The sequence below is a fragment of the Mus caroli genome, unplaced genomic scaffold (assembly GCF_978045245.1).
Source record: "Mus caroli unplaced genomic scaffold, Mus_caroli_1 scaffold_13, whole genome shotgun sequence".
Classification (NCBI taxonomy): Eukaryota; Metazoa; Chordata; class Mammalia; order Rodentia; family Muridae; genus Mus; species Mus caroli.
The window spans coordinates 119,053,737-119,073,414 of record NW_028227268.1 but is presented as its reverse complement, the minus strand read 5'-3'; the positions used below and the strand labels follow the sequence as shown (position 1 = coordinate 119,073,414).

Below are 19,678 nucleotides of genomic sequence, written 5' to 3'. Positions count from 1 at the left end.
TGAGGAAAGAGGATATGAATTTTGAAGCTACTTTGGGCAGCACTGTAGGTTCTAGGCAAGCTTGGCCAACAGAGTGTCATCTAGACTTATACAAAGAATAAATCAGGCTAGGTGGTGGTGGTGGCCTATGCCTTTAATGTCAGAACTCCAGAGGCAGAAGCAGGTAGGAATCTGTGAGTTCAAGGCCAGTCTAGTCTACAGAGTTCCAGGACAGCCAGGGGTACACAGAGAAACTCCTGTCTCAAAAAAAAAAAAGAAAAACAAAAAATCGGGTTGGAGAGATGGCTCAGCAAGTAAAGGTGCTTGCCTTCAAGCCTGATGGCCTGAGACTGATGCCTGGAACACACAAGGAGGAGAAAGCTACCCCCCTGCAATTGACCTCTCACTTTTAAACACACACAGACACACACACACAGACACACACACACAGAGACACACACAGACACACACACATACACACACAGAGACACACACAGACACACACACACACACACCAAGTAAAAGTAAAAAGTTAAAATATAAACAAACAAGGCTGGAGATATGGCTCAAGAGTAGAATACTTGCCCAGTACGCAGAAGTCTCTAGATTCAATGCCCGGTACTGCAAACAAACAAACAAACAAACAAACAAATAGACAAATAGACAAACAAACAAAACACAAATACAAAATCAACATACTCCTTTGTAAAAAATCAGTCCTTTGAGACTCGCATACAATAAGTTTGATTACCCTTTCTTAAACTTTTCTCATATAAACCTAACCCTTGTTCCCTTTCCACCCCATCAAAGACCGTTTGTGTTGCCCAAATCTGCAATCAACACTCTTAAATATTTAAATATATCAGAGAGAAATCAGAAAATACTGTGAAGAAAATTAAAATGAGAACACAGCAAAGCTCAGACAACTAATGCATGACTCACAGGGAAATTTATAGCTGCACATGCAACAGACATCTCATGCCTTTAATGTAGAAATGTGTGGCCTACCAAAATGTGCCTGTCGTTTTATCTTTTATCATAAAAGAGACAACAAACAAAAAAGCAAGCAAAACCAGGTGCGGGGGGGGGGGGGGGGGGGAGGGGAGTGGGGGGGTAAGGGCGTCATCACTGACACACTGCTGTGGAGCTGTCTCTTACATATGGAAATGTCCTGACAGCACAAAGACAAGAGTCTTTAAAAATACCACCTTCATGACCACATCTGAGATAATGTGACATCTATTTTTCCCCTTTGGCAGCAGAGAACCTAAATCTCATACAATCAATGCTGTCTCCTATCCCCGCACCCCCTTTTCTTCCTATTTAAGGCTTTTCTTGGTAGTTTATTCTCTGTATCTCAATCATTTCTGTACTTGCTAGATCAAAGCTCCCTTGTGTCCAATATGAACTGCAGGGACGTACAAGGATACGCAAGAGCTGTTTAACTTGGAACCCTGAAACTTGATCTCCAGCTGAGCAGTTGCCTGGGTCTTCGCTTCTCCAGAGTGACCATCCAGGAAGCTGTCTCCGGATGTCAGACTGCCAGTTCTTCCACCCTAGAGGCAGAAGTTCCCTCTTCTTTACCCTCTCCTGCACTTGGATGTGGGAGTTGGGCAGTGGAATACTCCACCACTGGGACCTAGTGAAGTTTCTGGACTCCAGCTTTGTCAGAACTCCAGGGTTTAAGTTCAGACACGGTGGCCCATTGTAGTCCCAGTTCCTGGGAGGCAGACAGGGAATCCCCTGAGCCAGCCAGCTAGCTAGACTAGTTGATCAGCAATCTTTGAGTGCCACTGAAAAATCCTGCCTCCATCAATAAAATAGAGACCAACTGAGGAGACACACATCAACCCTGGACACACACACACCAACATACACAGTATTCATTCTGCTGGCTAGATTTTAAGACAGCTCCATACAAGCTCAAGTCATCTGAGAGAAAACCTCAATGTCTTCCTAAGATCAGGCTGCAGTCAAACCTGTAGGACATTTTCTTAATTGGTGATTGATGTGGGAGGGCCCAGTCCATTGTGGGTGGTGTCATGAGTGAGCTGTTGGTCCTGAGTTCCATAAGAAAGCAGGCTGAACAAGCCATGAGGAGTAAGTCAGTAAGCAGCATCCTCCATGACCTCCTGCCTCCATGTTCCTGCCCTGTTTGAGTTCTTTCCCAACTGCCTTTAATGATGAACCATGTTATAAAGTAAAATAAACCCTTTCCTCCAAGGCGGCTTTTAGTCATGGTGTTTGAAACACCTAAGATACCCACACATATGTGAACATACATACATACATGTATTCATTACCTGATAGATTTTCTTAAAACTAGAGAGCCAGGATAGATTCCTTTAGAGAGCCAGCCTGTACTGTCTCAGGCTTCTCTTGTCCTGTTGTCACAGATCCATGAACATAGCTTGTGTATGTGTGTGGGTCATTCCTGGGTTTTATACTACATCCCTGGGCCACTTACTGTGAGTCATTAGATTTACAGGAATCCTGGGCTCTAAAAGAAGGATTCTTTCTCTAAAGAAAAAAAAAAAGATAATTGTCTCTGGCTTTGTTTTTGAGATAGGGTCTCACTATGTAACCCTGGCTGACCTGGAATTCAATATGCAAAGCAGGCTGGCCTCAAACTCAGAGATCATCTGTTCCTGTCTCCCAAATGTTGAGATTAAATGTGATGGCATATGCTCTTAGTCAGAAAAGAAGGCTCCTTAATAGCTTTCTAAATTCTAATGCCATTTTATATCTGAACTGCTGCTGCAAGAGACAAGAAAAACGGGAAATCTGTACATACAGATTTATGTTTGGTTATCCAAGATCCAAAACTTAAAATAAACAACTATAGCATCTACATAGTTTACAACTATCATTTAAAAACAATCCTTGTTCAGAAGAGATAGATACTACATTGTATATGGCCCACCCTATGGCCCACCACCATGGCTGGACTCAGGAGCTGCTGACATGGCCCACCCTATGGCCCACCACCATGGCTGGACTCAGGAGCTGCTGGCAGCCATCCTGTCTCTGTAGTGCTTTGCTTCCTCTGCTACCACCACTTCCATGTGTCGTCACTCCCCTTCTGCCTTGCTCTACTCCAAAGAAGGTAGCCCTTGCTTCTCCTGTGGGACTCTTGCACAAAACTGAAATCAACTATTGAAATTTTCTCATTTAGGGCCATATTCAATCAGAGAGGTGAGGTGGCTTTCATTACAGTATATGTCTTCTTCCCCATTTCAGAGTTAGGACATAAAAAGAAAAAATTGTCAAGCTTTTAGAGAAGTCCAATAAATTCCAGGATGAACTCATAAAAATCATAGTTTCTCCTATTCTTCACCTAATAAAAAATGTAATGATAGCTTTGGTGTGTTGCTCTATAATATCTATAAAGACTAAAACTGAGGCTGAAGAGGCAACAGATAAATTTGTTCTTACTCATCTAGGTCACAGTGTATATAGTGTAGGACCTGCCTTCCAGACTGTGGAGGTTCAAATGAGAATGGCCTCCATAGGCTCATGTGTTTGAATGCTAGGTCTCCAGTTGGTGGAAGTATTTGGGAAGGGTTAGGAAGTATGGTCTTGTTGAAAGAGATATGTCACTAGGGGTGGGCTTTGAGGTTTCGAACTCAGGCCAGGGCCAGACTTATTCTCTTCCTCTTATGTGCTTACAGATAATATACAAGCTCTTAGCTACTTCTCCAGCACCATGCCTACCTGCTTGCACCATGTTTCTGGACATAATAAAAATATGGTAACCTTCTAAAACTGTAAGCTAGACCCCAGTTAAATGTTTTCTTTTACAAGCTACCTTGGTCATGGTGTTTCTTCACTGCAATAGAATAGTAACTAAGACAGAGACAAAAACAGCAACACCCAACTCTAAGTGGGATTACAGTTGTGATGCCCACAGGGAATAAATGTAACATTTCCCTACCTGTCTTGCCAAGGGTATAAAGAAGTATGTAATGAAACTAACTTATTAAAGGTCTAAGAGATTATACAGTAAAGGAATGAAAACCCAGCTCTATTCTTTTTTTTTTTTTTTTCTGGTTTGCAAAACAGGGTTTCTCTGTGTAGGCTTGGTTATCTTGGAACTCAATCTGTAGACCAAGCTGATCTTGAACTCAGAGATCCACCTGCCTCTGATCTCCAAGGACTGGAATTAAAAGTCCTGTATTACTATACTCAGCTATTTTTCTTTTTTCTTTTTTTAAAAAACAAAAACAAAAAAACAAAAAAAGCCCATGTATGTATTGTGTCATTTTCCATGTGGTAGGCCAAATCACTTGACTCTTTACTGATTAATGGATCTGTTTATTCTGTTCTGACTTGACCCACTGGGCTGTTTATCAAACCAAACTTTTTGTCTTGCTTGTGAAATTGGTATCCAGACAACACCCCACCTCTATGACCACACTATATAACTAAGACTGGCCTTGAACTCTTGATCCTCCTGATTAAACTTCACAGCTGGGATTACAGATGTGCACCATCTTGCCTGGATTCCAAGCCAATTTCTTTATGTCCTTTCTTTATGTCCTGAAACACATCACCCCTCTATTAGTAAGGGACCTATTGACTAAGCAAGGAAGAAGCAGTTCATTAACTGGAAGCCAAATTTGGAGGTTCCTCCAGACCAGGGAATTCATTTACTAATCCTCTTTAAACAGGAGAAGGTTCTCTTCTTTGAAGGAGGACTTGATTTAGTGAAGCTCATGCTCTGGGATACCACCAACTCAGGGCATACAATTAGCTGTCCACCAGGTCAGATCAAATTAAAACATTGGGTCCAATACTCTTAGAAAAGATTATCCCATTTAAATCCAAATGTCTTTGTGGAATACAGACCCTATTGAGAAAATTCTTGGCCAGTAGCTTATTCAAGCATGCCAATCTCTAACACTCAACAATCCCACTAAGACACCCTCTGGAAAATATCACCATCAAAGAATCTCAGGGATATAAGTGAAATTGTTGTTTCCATCTATTTCTATAGGCCAGAAATTCTAGACCTTATTCAAATACCAGCTAAATATTTTATTGTTTTATTTTAAATGACATCTTACCTTACATACCATTTTACTCATATAGATGACTTATCTTTAAATGGAAGAACTCCAAAACTCAAGAAGCTATCCAGTATGCCAGGATAGTATTGCCTTAGGAATTTAGGGACAGTCTACTTGTTTGGTAATGCTTTAGCCCAAGACCTACTAACATTACAATTATAAAATGGAATCCTGTTTAAATACAGTGATAATGAGGTATTAATATTACCACTAAGATAAATCAGGCTACTGTATCATAGCTACTTTTTCCTTCTTCTTTTTTCTTCTCTCTTCTCTCTTCTTCTTCATGTGTGTGTGACTGTGTGTAAAGAGTTTGTGTGTGTGTGTGTGTGTGTGTGTGTGTGAGAGAGAGAGAGAGAGAGAGAGAGGCAGACAGACAGACAGACAGAGTAACATGTAGACAGAGACAGTCAGAGTCACTCTGTAGTGTGACTGGCTGGTCTGGAACTTGCTATGTAGATCAGGCTGAACTCTAATCTGTTTCTTCCTCTGCCTCCCAAGTGCTGGTGTTATAGGTATAAACCACTATACTTTTAATTTAGTTGCTGATCACCTTTCAAAAAGTTCAGCATGTAGGATTCTTACCCTAGAAGTCTGCACACTAGCCCCCAATGGAAAGCAGGCTTCCATTTTGTTGTCTAACCCCAAGTCTACAAGGCATCTTTGAGGGTTTCTAGGAATTAAAGGCTTTTTGCTGAATATGGTCCTAAATGATATCAAACTAGTGAGAAGCATTAAAGGGGATCAGAAAAAGCCTCTGTGCTGAACTAAGAACATCAAAGGGCATTTGACCAACTGAAGAGCAAACTAAGTTGTACACCTCCATTTTAGTCTCCTCGGTTCCTGAAAACTTCCATGCTTTTTCTATATGGTGTGCCAAGTTTGACTTTAGGGATTTTAGCCTATAAACTATGACACATCCCAAGACCAATGATCTATTCTCTATAAACAACAAGATTTAGTGGCCCAGTGATTGTCATGCTATTTAAAAGCAGTAGCTACCTAAACTACTTTTAACTTTTAAATTCTGCTTGTTTAAAAGGCTTAAAAATTAATTTTGGGGTAACATATGAAACTCAAACTTTACCAAGTTCAGAGAGTTTCAGAAATCGAGGCATCATCGAGAACCTATCAAGCCCTGCAGGTGCTAAAACTTGAAATTCAACTATCATGCTTCCAAGTTTGTCTCCTCTAGATTATCACTATATACACATCACTAAACCCTTTCCAGACAATCATATTTAAAAATATGCTTCTGGAGAGCTCCAAGGCTGGCTGTTTACAGATGACAATAGTTTTACAAAAGCTATTAGAGGGATAGGCTGATGCTGTAGCTACCTGCCATACTATAGAAGCAAATGCCCTTCCTCTTTATGCCTCAGTCCCCAAAGCAAAATTCCATGGCCCTTACTCAGGCCCTAGAGTGAGGCCAACAAAGACCTTAAGCAGCTACATAGATAGACTTGATGTAAGAATTCCTACTACCGTATGTCTATGGTTTCTGGAAAAGAATGTTAATGGCTGAAAGTTCTCCATCAGCACAGCCCCTTACATAAGTGTAAGAACTTACTACAAGGAAAATTAATAGGATGAGTTCTTTTTATTGGATATTTTATTTATTTACATTTCAAATGTCCCTTTTCCTGGTCCTTCCTCCCCGAAAAAAATCCCCATCCCACCTCCCCTACCCAATAGGATGGAATCCTTTTTTTTTTTTTGGTTTTTCAAGACAGGGTTTCTCTGTGTAGCCCTGGCTGTCCTGAACTCACTCTGTAGAACTCAGAGATCCGCCTCTGCCTCCCAAGTGCTGGGATTAAAGGCGTGTGCCACCACGCCCAGCTAATAGGATGGATTCTTAACAAGCCAAAGTGACAGATAAGACTGCAAAGCATGTAGCTAAAACCCAAGCTCTCGCACAGTATCGCAGACAAGCACATAGTCCCAGATTTTCCTGACCTAATCAGAATGCCAAATGCCCTTGATCAGGTGTGCAAAAGCGGAGCAAGCAGGAGTTCTGTATCAATGGACAGAAGACTGACTGCAGAGGCTGGTCACTCACCAGGGACCTAAGGAAAAGCTACTTTCTTATGAAAAGCACTTATAAAATTGTTAAAGAAGTGTTTGCACCTATTAAATTTGCATACAAAAAAAGCAAGCTTTAAACCCACTCAGTGGCTCCACAATATGTAAAGCCTCTCTAATACCTGGGTACCTAATAAGGGGAAATTGGCTATTAGACTTTACTCAAAAACCTCCTAAAGCTGGATATAAACATTTATTAGCGTTCACAGATATTTGTTATTATTATTATTATTATTATTATTATTATTATTTTGTTTACAGGTATTTTTATAGGATGGATATGTTTTCCCTACTATATTAAAAAGGCTCTAGAAGTACTGAATGCCTCTTACAAATGCCTTTTATCAGGCTGTCAATGTCCCTGCTAGGTGATAAGTGGCTTTTTTGTTGAAAATGCAACCTTTCCCAAACCCTTGGGATTAATTATAAACTACATTGTGCCTGGCATTCCCAGGCCTTAGGAAGAGTGGAAAATGTCAACCATTACTTAAACAGACTTTAGACATACTAGTCCAGGAAACTCAGGATCCTGAATTATGCTATCACCTATTGCCTTCTTGAGACTATGAGCCATCACAGGCATTTGCCTAAAATTAAACCCTTTCCAGGTGCTGTACAGAAGGCTCTTTTAACCACCACTTTTTGTTTGAAGACAAACCACACTTGTCATATTCTATAATATACTATTAATCTAGAAAAAAACCAACAGGTTCTTTTAGAGTATAAAAACAAAATCTTGCCAGATCCTACGTGGGCTGCACAAAGAGAGCCAAAAGATCTATGAAAGGATTATACCAAATGCTGGCTTCTACCATGATAGGAGCCATTAGTCACTATTAGTCCACTGCTAATTGTTGGTCTGTGTGTATTTGATAAGCTGTAGTCTGCATTTCTAGACTCTGTCAATTCCAAGTCAAGCTGATATTCTGCCTGCAGCTTTCAATCCATATTAGATGCCTGATGCAAACACTATGTCCCCCTGGAAAAAGACATCCCATTGCTCTAACAGATAAAGCAAACAGTCCCAAATCAGTTCTGAGCAATTCTGGAAGACAAGCCTCCACTCTTCAGAAGTCCCTTAGGATTACAGAGAAAGAAAACCTCAAGGGGGAAAGGAAATAGAAATAGGGGACAAGGGACACAGGTTCTCACAGTCCTAATCCACAATTCATAGACCTGTAACCCACCAAGAGTCACTTCCTCTCTTGCTAATGATAATATGTGCCCACCCTTTGTCTCCTTATCATAGAAGGAAAATAGCAACAAACCACTGGATCCAGGGTAATGCTTAGATACCTGCTGCGACAAAGTGATCACTCATCTGTTTACACAGGAAATTCCTTACACTAAAGAAAGAGATCATGTAGAGATTTCGTGTGTGTGTGTGTGTGTGTGTGTGTGTGTGTGTGTGTGTGTGTGTGTGTGTGTTGTGCTGTGCGTGCTGCTTAAAGATCAAACTCGGGGTCTGTGCATCTAGGTAAGTGTTTTACCATATCTCAAGTCCTAGTAAGAGATTTCCTCAAAATCCATCCTCATATCTAATGAAAATGACCAGAGTGCAGATCATTCCAACAATTCAAATACAACGCCTGTTCTTCTCCGTTGCTTGGCAACTGGATATCCTATAACGAGCACTGTTCCTGTTTTGTGGCCCCCTTTCTCTAGTTAAAAAGACTGCCTGAAAATTAGGTCTCTACATCTCAATTTTATTTCTAATCACCAATACTATAAATACATACATTAAGAAAAAGGGGGGACGGAAAGAGATGGCTTAGTGGTTAAAAGGTGTTCTTTCAGACGACCTAGTTTGGTTCCTAACACTCACATAGTGGCTCACGGCTGTCTGTAAATCCAGTACCAGGAGATCGGATGCACTCTGATGGTCTCTACATGCATTCCATGTATGTGGTGCGCAAATGTACATGCAGACAAAATACCTACATATACAAAATAAAAATAGATAAATCTTTCTTTAAGAAGAAAAAGAAAAAAATGTGTTGGGACATGAGTGATAAGGTGTATGTTTAACATACATAAGATCCTGGGTTAAATCGATCCCCAGAAGCAAAAGGGGAAAAAAAGGAATGGCTGAAAACTGAGGTAGCAAGATTTCCAGTTCAAGGCCAGCCTGGACACACAGTGAGTCACTTCCAGGCAAGCCTGGGTTATACCAAAAACCCCAGCTTAACCTTCTACCTTAATAAACTGAGGAAAAGGCTGAGCATGCTGGGACATGCCTTTAGTTCCAGCAACTGGGAGGCAGAAGCAGAAAGATCCTGTAATTTGAGACTAGTCTAACCTACATAGTGAGTTCCAGGGTAGACAGGGCTATATGGTGAGACCATAAAAATAGGAAAACTTTCTGTCATTCACATAGTCTCTAATATTCTCATAATATATACTTGTTGTCTCTTCAGTTAGTTCTCAGAGCAAAAACTACATCTTCTGTATCGTTTTCCTCACAGCAAGGCATCTTTTTTTGTTTGTTTTTGTTTTGTGTTTTATGAGACAAGATCTTTCTACATGAATCTAGCTGTCCTGGAACCCACTATGTAGACCAGGCTAGTTTTGACCTCACAGATCCACCTAACTATGGCTTCCAAGTTCTGGGATTAAAGGCATGAGCCACCATATGTGTATGTATATAATATGTACATACACATGTATATATATACATATACATGTATATATATGCATGTAATAGATGTAACCAGAGCTGGTGATGGGGAGCTACCCCTTTTTATCAAGTAGTTATCATTATCAAAAATGCCACCCTTAGGAGGTGGAAAAACTGGAAGTTTCTGAACATTATCATATATTGATAATATTCATCCAAGCTCTATACAAATTTCAAAAATATGTATATTTCACTCCTGCTACTGTGAATCCAATAGAAAGTAAGGAAAGGAGGTGTCACACCTGCAAGGTATTTATTGCAATGCTATTTATAATAGCATTATCAGAAATTAGCCTACACATTAGCCAGCTCTTTGTCACTAAGAAATAGTTCTGATTTATAGCTTTGGAGTTCCTGACTGACTGGCCCACTGCTTTGGGCCTGTGACAAGACAGGACACCATCGTGGGAGTATGTGACAGGACACCATCGTGGGAGTATGTGACAGGACACCATCGTGGGAGTATGTGACAGGACACCATCGTGGGAGTATGTGACAGGACACCATCGTGGGAGTATGTGACAGGACAAGCTGCTGACTTTATCACGGGGAGCAAACAGGAGAATGAAGAAGGTAATTTTCAAAGACATGCTTCCGTGGCGACCAGACCTCTTGGTAGATTCCACTTCCTAAAAGGCTTCATCTGTTCTCACTAGTGCAAGCCTGGGAAGCAAGCCGCTAAATGTAAAGTACTGGGGAACACTCAACATTCATGTATGACAACCTAAATACTTAAAAATAGAGAAATGATATGAACCTAAATGAACCAAAAAGTAATTGAACTTTACATATAAAGGCTAGGTAGGACATATTTACAAAATTATTGCTAAATAAAAATGAAATTATATATACCATTATTGAAATAATATACAAATAAATATATCCATTGAAAAATACTGAAAAGAATGGGGCATACAAAGTTAAAATTTGTATTGATAAGATATAAGGACAGTTGAAAGATTTGCATTTTAAATTACTTTAATGTTGTTAATTGTACTGTTTTAAAAAGGTCTTTCAGGCTGTAGATATAGATCAGTAGTAGAACACAAGCCTAGCCTAGTACAAGACCTGGATTCCATTCTTACCACGAAAGCAACCAAAGAGTTTTATCACATTAACCTCTTCCCTACCTGTGCTCTGCTCACAACTGCTATTTTCATACACTGCATCTTTATGCCTCTTGAAATTACACAAACAATACTATTTGAAGTATTTGAAAATGATAAATACCTTCCTTCCTGGCACTCTGAAAGACAGACTGAATGTTAGAGAGACCCAGTCAGGAACTGTAGCTGTTACTCACCAAGAAAGCCTCACGGCCTGAGTCAGCATGGTCGGTTAGGGCGGGGCTTGAGAAGTATTTCAAAGCAGAGCGGACTGAAACATGATCCAAAAGGATGTGAGGAGTAAGGAGAAGATGGAGGTTAAACATCTTGGTTGTTTGGAAGAGTGACAGTGTCTAGTGCCACAGATAATAAGTCTGAGAGGAAAATGATGTTTGGCTAGAAGTTGAAATTCCATTTAAAGACTAAAATGAGGGACCTATAGGGAATACAAGTCTGTGCATTGATAGAGATTTGTAGGTACCGTGGTGGTGTGAATGAGAATGGCCCCCATAGGGTCATATACTTGAATGCTTAGTCAGCACGGACTAGCACTATTTGAAAAGAACTAGACCAATTAGTAGGTGTGGCTTTGTTGGAGGAAGTGTCTTTGGGCTTTGAGGTTTCAAAAGCCCATGCCAAGTCTAAAGTCTTCTCACCTACAGATCAGGATGTAGCTAGCTCTCAGCTACTGTTCCAGTGCCTGACTGCAAGCCACCATACTCCCATCAAGGTGGACTAAACCTCTGAAACTGTAAGCAAGTCCCCACTTAAATGCTTTCTTTTTATAAGAGGTGCCTTGGTCACAGTGTCTTCACAGTGACTAAGACAGATGTGTAGATCTGTACACCAATGGTACTGTGAGGACCCTATAGGTATGCAGATCTGCACGTGGGTGGGAAGATCAGTGTGTGGTCAGAAAGAAGACAAACAGAAAAGGAACCATGAGTAAATAGAAAAGAGAAGCAATAGATGTGAGCAGCACAATCAAAACATAACTTTTTAAAAAATACTGATTTGGGGCATATATAATAATAAAGGGACTCAAATAAATAGCACCAGATGGAAAAAGAGGCAAACAACTACAGAAACAGATTCCCAAACTGTGAAAACATCATAAATAACTCCAAGTATAGCCAAAAGTGACTGAGAAAAAGGCCAAGTACTCCTATGTTCACACGCATATGTGTATATGTGTATATACATGTGTGTATATATACTTATATATAAATATTTATGGTGATCTTTGTTTCTGTTTCCCTTCACTCCTATCCCAGCACTGAGGCAAACTGAAGCCAGTTGTCTCCTATGTGCACTCCACCATAATTAAACAAAACGTCTTTTCCTGTGGTTACTGTTACCTTCCCTTTAGAGAAGGATACAGAGTGCGTCTCTGTAAGCTCTGGGGTAAACTAGGATTTCTTTTCTTTAAGTACTTAAAAATTATTTTTCTGTGTATGTGTGTGTAGTGCCCACAGAGCCCAAAAAGGGCACTGAACCCTTGTCTAAGGAAGGGTCCTTAACAAACATTTCTTAAGAAGTATTCTAAATACTTTTCATTCTGCTGAATGTCACTTGAAAAGACTAACAAATTGAATTCTTCTAAAATTAGCAACTTCTGTTCAAAGTTTTGGTCTAAATTATTGACCTGTACATTTTTTCTTTACCCTGACTCATTCCTTTCCAGTTCTTGATTACTGACTGATTCAATAGACACCAAGAAAATAATTTCATATTACCAAATACTATTCAACTGCATATTGGATACTTTGTTGTAAATAATGGTGAACAGCAGTCAAGAAATTGTTTTATATTCCTCTAAAAAAAAAAAAGAACTGTTCATAAAACATCTCTATAAAACAGTGAAAAGGAAATTTATGAAGTTAAGATATTTACTATACATTTATTTTGGCAGATTACTTCTCTACAGAATGTATTATTCAGAAGGGAAACAAAAATGAAAACCACAACAACACATCACTGCTATCTACTAGAATGCTTATCCCTAACAAGATGAAGTATGCTCAGCATACAAAATATACCTGATAAAAATGACAGAAATCGCCAAAGTGGATGAAGATGTGAAGCAGCTGCAGCTGTGTGGCCCTCGGCAAACGCGCTTGGGAAACTGTGCCCAGCAGGGCTAGCCTCATGCATGCCCTTTGACTCAGCAGTCCGCTCCATCCACCCTGATCCCACCATCAGTGTGTGCTGACTGAGCACCATGCTCCATAATTCTTAGCAGTGCTAGTCCTGGTGACCCCAGGTTAAGCATATCCAAATGGATACCAGCAACAGCATGAACAAAAAATACATGCTAACTGAAGGAAGCATGCCAATGCTCTTGCCAACTGGAGTAAAAACTGTGAGGTTAAAACTATGTTTCTAAGCAGCTGGTAGTATCCCACCTCTTGATCTGATTGATGTTCTTGTCAGACTATTCAGCAGGGCCAAGATGTGTTGAGACAAGCAAGAACCCAGGGAGAACAACTTAAGGAGGTTCTCACTCTTGAGGGCATCCATTCTCCCTGGGCATCTTGCTTGCCTGACCCATGCCCCAGCCCTACTGTTTGGTTTGTGTGTATTTACTGAGCTGTATCACTAAGTTATATATTTGTCTGCATGCATAAAATAATTAGACATAAAATTGTTAAGGGGTCTGAGCTACCTCATACCATAAATGAAATAACACACACACACACACACACACACATACACACACACACAGATTATTTCATTTATGGTATGAGGTAGATAGTATATATGTATATATATGTGTGTGTGTGTATATATATATACATATATATATGTGTGTGTGTGTATTTTTAATAAAAGACCTCATTTTTATGGACTATTTCTTAGTTTGAATAGGTAAGAACAGTACGTTGTCACTTCCAAGTGATACTCCATTGTGTTCAGAGCAAGGGAACTTTCATCAGGCAAAGGCTACATATTTGAGGAAGCAATTGGTATTCTAATGGAGTCCTTGAATAGCTGATGGTACAGAATTCAACCTGGAGTTGTGCCAGCAAGGATCTGTAACTCTGATAGTCTTGAGTTTTAAATAGGGCTCACAAGAGAAATTATTCTATGTGGTGAACTTCAACACATATATACACACACATATATACATATATGTATAGCTAGCATGCCATACAACCATTGCTTTCTGAGGCAACTTCAGCTGGTTCCATGTGTACTGTGTACCACGCTGAGCTCACATCCTTGGAATTCCCCAGCTAGGCAGGTGGTGGACAAGAGGCAGTTCTAGATAACAGGTTCTCAGCCTCGGGCATCCCAGACACCACTGGACACAGGGAAGACCTGAGAACAGAATGCCCCCACTCCCATCCCGGGGGATGGCTCAGTCAGCCCCAGGGCCAAAGGGAGGAGAGGGCGGGGAGAGAGGGAGGTGCTGTGTGGTTCCCACACAGGTGAGAGTCCTTGGTCCAGTCAGTGGCACAGGAAGGCCTTTCGGTAGGAGGTTAGACTGGGCTCGTTAGAGGAAAGCCTATCCCATCGTTCAAGCATGGTGGGCCTTGATGAGCAGAGAGACAGTCTATGGTTTTAGAGCTTTATTGTAGAAAGGCAGGGGGAAAGAGAGAAGGTAGAAAAAGGGAGAGAGGCCGGCCATGGCCACGAGGAGAGAGGTGAGAAGAGAAAGAGAGAAGGAGGGCTAGAGAGTAAGAACGGTGAGAGTTTAAAGTGTATATATGTATATTTAAGTAGATAATTTCTTAAGAATGTCAGAATAAAAGATTAGACTACATTAAATGAACAGCCTTTCTTTACCAAAAGACCACTTAAAGAAGATAAGACAAGCCACAAAAATAGACAAATTACTGTAACATAAATAAGTAAAAAAGAAAGATTATCAGAATATTTTTTCTTTTAATTTTGTACATTGTGCATATATGTCTGTCTGTCTGCTGTACACACAATACAGGTGCCCTCAGAGGCTAGACAATAGGTCCCTCTGGAGCTGGAGTTACAGGCAATCATGATCCCCGTGACATGGGTGCTAGGGACTGAATTCAGGGACTCTGGGAGAGCAGTATAAATTGTTACCACTGAGCTATTTCTCTAACCCCCAGAATATTTTCATATGAATAAAGAAAGATAATTCAATGCTCCAGAAAACCAGAATGACTAATGAAAAAATGCTCAAGCATCAACAATAAGAAATACACTAAAATGATAAGGTGCAAGCATACCAAGCAGACACTGAAAAGATGAACTCTGCAATATTAAGTGCTTACAGAATACGAGGTCTGTCTTCCACTGTTGGTATAATAAATATGGGTATAGTACTTTGGAAAACTATTCTGTCCTTTCTAACAAAGTTGAAAATGTGTAAACCTGTGGTGGTTTGAATAAGAGCCTCATATATTTGAATGCTTAGTCATCAGGAACCTGCACCATTTGAGAAGAATTAGATCAATTAGGAGGTGTGGCTTTGTTGGAGTAGGTATGGCCTTCTTGGAGGAAGCTGGAGTGGGCTTTGAGGTTTTAAAACCCCATGCCAAGTCTAGAGTCCTCTCTACTTATGGATCAGGATATAGCTCTCAGAGACTGTTCCAGTGCCTGCCTGTATGCTGCCATCTTCCCTGACATGATGAAAATGAACTAACCTTCTAAAACTGTAAACAAGCCCTCAAATGTTTGCTTTTATAAGTTGTCTCTTCACAGAGACACATCATAGTGTCTCTTAATAGTAACAGAGCAGTGATTAAGACAAATCTAAAACTAGTATTTTCCCTGTAGACACTCATTTGCATGTGTACCAGTAAGTGTGCATATAGATGTGGCACAGACCTTTAATCCCAGCTCTCAGGATGTGGAGGTAGAGCTATGTGGCTCTTTATGAGTTCCAGGCCAGCCAGACTACAATAACTGGACAGGAGCGACCTTTCAGTGACATGAGAGACTGAAGCATGTCCCCACAGACCAGGATCACTTGAAGTCAGAAACCTAAGATTAGTTTAGGCAACACAGATTCTGTCCCAAAGGAAAATAATAAGGTCAATCTAATGTACACAGTGCTAACTGCAGTACAGGAGGAGGGCAAAGCAGGCAGATCTCCATGAGTTCTAGCCCAGCCTTGTCTATAGAACAAGTTCCAGGCCAGTCAGAGCTACATAGTGAAACTATCTCAATAACAACAACAAAACAAACCCCTGAACAAACAAAACCGAGTAGAATACAGCAGTGGAAAGGAAAAATACACAATAATGAGATCACATTCTTGACAGTCCAGCAAAAGACAGAAATGACAGAGTCTATCTATATATTTACTCAAACTAATACTCTCCAAGATAGTAAAACTACAAGGAAGGACTGTCAGAGCTATAAAGAGAACTCTTCTCAAAAATGTTTTAAAGTAATAAAGATGAGAGTTCCCTGTATCTGTGTGTCAGAATGTGGACGTGAGTTCTTTCTAGGAAGAAAACACTAGGATAGTTTAGTGGGGATGTCAGTGGTTCTTACGTCAGTGAATCCTCTCAGCAAGTCCAGACCCCTGCCACTCCTCTTTCCCTGGCAGGCTGCTCTGCTTACATGTATTTGGCAAAAGAGAAGGACAATCTGCTTTTTTTTTTTTTTTCTTTTTGGTTTTCTGGTCTCAGATAGCCCAAGTTGACCTCAAACGTATTATCTAACAGAGGCTGCTCATAAACTTCTGTTATCCCCACATTTGCTCCTAAGGTTGGAGACATGTACAAGCATGCCTGCCTTTTTAACTATGTATAGTCTTGATAGAAAGTATTTACATTTATACATACACACACAGACACACACACCCGTGTGAAGGGTATGTGCATATGTGGGTATGCACATATGAGTATGAGTACCCATGGAGTCTAGAGGTGACAGATCCCCCTAGAAGATGAAGTTATTGGTAGTTGTGAACTATCACACATAGGTTCTGGGAATGAAACTTGGATCCTCTGCAAGAGGGTATCAGCTCTTAACCACTGAGCCATTTCTCCAGTCCCTTTAAAATTTTTCTTCTTTCTTTAGTTCTTTTTCTTTCTTTCTTTTTTTTAAGATAGGGTTTTTTCTATGTATCCTTGGCTTTCATGGAACTCACTATGTAGACCAGGCTGACTTTGAATTCACAGAGATCTCCCTGCTTCTGCCTCCCAAGTAGTGGAATTAATGGCATGATCGATTACAGCTGTTAAGTTTTTTCTTCATAATAAAAATAAAAATAGTCTCATTATTCTCTTATCCACTATTATTGTTGTTATTATGTTTAGCTTTGCCATGCTAGCTATGTCTGTTTTGACATGGAATCAAATGAAAAATAATGCACTAGAATCTAGTTATTTTCTTGCCCGACACAATGAAAAAGCTTTAAAAAGAAAACCATTAAAAACCTGTTGTTTGGTTACATTTGTCATATTAACTGAATTAAGACTAGGATCTCCCTTTCAATATACTAAACTAATGCTGAGCTAAAGACTTAGAAGGTACTTTTAGAAGCTGCCCAGTGTGGTAAGCCATCAAATTCTTGTTGATGTTATTATTGTTACATGAATGGATATTTTGCCTGCATGTGTGTGCCCTGGTACCCATGGAGGCCAGAAGAGGGCGTCAGATCCCCTGGAACTAAAGTTACAGATGGTTGTTGGCTGCCCCATAGGTGCTTGGAATAGAACCTGGGTCCACTGGAAAAGCAGCCAGGGCTCTTAACTGCTAAGCCAACTCTACAGCTTCTACAGTCATCTTTTAAAAGCAGGATCTTAAAACAACAACAACAACAACAACAACAAATATCTTTATAGTATCCCTTTCCACTAAACAGCCAGAAAATGTTTTTGTTTCCGAATCCTTCACCTACAGTGTTAGCACACAGCAAGCATTATTATCCAGACAACTACTAAATCATGGTATGGACCTTCCTACTACAAAGCAGAGCCTTAGTAAGTCCACAGTTAAGGCTTTATAGAAACAAGCAAAGTCAAAGGCTCTAAGCTCTACCTATCACTGGGACTGGCTGCAAGCTCTCAACCCCTCAGCTCTCCCCAGCAATCAAACCGCAATGTTTGTCATAGATGTTTTTATTTCTTCTCTCTCTCTCTCTCTCTCTCTCTCTCTCTCTCTCTCTCTCTCTCTCTCTCTGATTCAGGTTAATCCATAAAAATGTTCCTCCCTAACCCTCATGTCCAGTTACTACTAATTAAGAGCTATGTATGCTTCTATTGAGTATGAACATACCAGATACTTAGAATATTTTTAAGTACTATAAAAACACTCTAGGAATTTTTCTTATTGCTAGACAATCTCATACAACAGCATAGATTTCCTTCTAGAAGGACGGTTTTACTAAAAAGTCCTTGACGTCACAAGCTAGTTTGTTTCAGTTTTCATAGCTGGCATGCTCCACTGGACTCTGTTACTGTGACATGACCTAAATACAAACTGGAAATGTCACCTGTGTTTACGTAAAACAATGAAGGGTCACTAAAAGTTGCTCTTACTTGCCTGCCGCAGGCCTCCTCTTCCTCGTCACAGTCTAGACCCTGATGAGCTATCTCAGTAGTGCCATCGTCCTGACTGACACTGTTCTCCCCATCGAGCATTCTGGTGGCCTCCGTTGTGACTTTTACTTTCATGCTGTGAAAGCCAGAGGAGACTGAACCCATTCGAAGGCTCACAGGCTCCCCCTCAAACAACAGGAAGTGTGAATTCACCCCTTCTTTAAAACCAGGGGGTTGGTAATCATGTGGGGTCACTGCAGAAAGGACAAAAATATTTCAAATTAAGTTTCAATAGAGTACGTGACATAAATACTTCATATACAGTAAAACCATCTTTCAGGTGCCTATGAATCCTTCTACTTATACACAACATCACTTGCGCACTTAACTAGGAATTTAACCAAGGTCTCTACCTACCTGAGTTATAATAATGGAGTTTCATAGTAAGTATAACATCATTAGGAAGGGGTCCAAGGTTCTGCATCAGTATATACAATTGACGGATTAGTAGGGAACAGGCTTTCTTAATATCTTCACTGTTTGTCCCACTTTCAAAGCTTGTACTGCTGCTATAGTCACAGAAAAATGGCACTTTCAATCACGTATAACATTCGAAGTATACTGCAAAACAACACAACTTTTGGCTATGTCATTTAATAAATTAAACATGAGGACATTTGGTAGACAGTTTTTAAGGGGTAACAAGGGAATAATAGTATTTTCTGCAATGCATATGTACAGAATCTCTGAATAGCAGATACTCTTGATGCATTTTAAGAATCATTTAAAATTTTTGACTTTCAAATAGTCACATGTCCTAATAATGAGAACAATGGATTTGTAATTAGGTGACCTGGCATCTAATATCAGCTGTACTCTTAGTCAGCTGAATGACCTCGGTCAAGTCATTTGCACACATTCTAGGTCAGGTAGCCCATTTGTGAGATAAGCTTATCTCTGCAGCTCTCCAAGCATGAAATCAGTCTCTAGCTCTATGCTTATCTACCATCTGATTGTCTCTCAAAGAAATCCCCTCCTCACTCCGACATAGGTTACTAAAGCATCTATTCTTCTGGCTTTCTTTTTGTCTAAACTTGAAGACATTCTCCATGCTGCAGGCAAAATACTATTCCCAATAGGAGGGTCTGCTTATGTCACCTTTATGCTAAAGTTTTCTATTACATCTGTCACCTTTGAACCAAACATCAGAGATGGCGCATGTACAACTATTCTTCAACCCCCACCCCCACCCAGTTTGTTTCAACCACACACATCTGCAGCCATACT

At 40.1% G+C, this 19,678-nt stretch overlaps 1 protein-coding gene across 1 annotated transcript in view; it reads right to left on the bottom strand.

Moving 5' to 3' along the window:
• The window catches only part of Hormad2 (HORMA domain containing 2), a 95,759-nt gene that overhangs the window by 43,232 nt on the left and 32,849 nt on the right, over positions 1–19,678 (bottom strand). Inside the window, 2 exon segments of the mRNA XM_021177751.2 lie at positions 18,392–18,645; positions 18,809–18,960. Of these exon segments, the coding sequence (XP_021033410.2) occupies positions 18,392–18,645; positions 18,809–18,960 (406 nt within the window).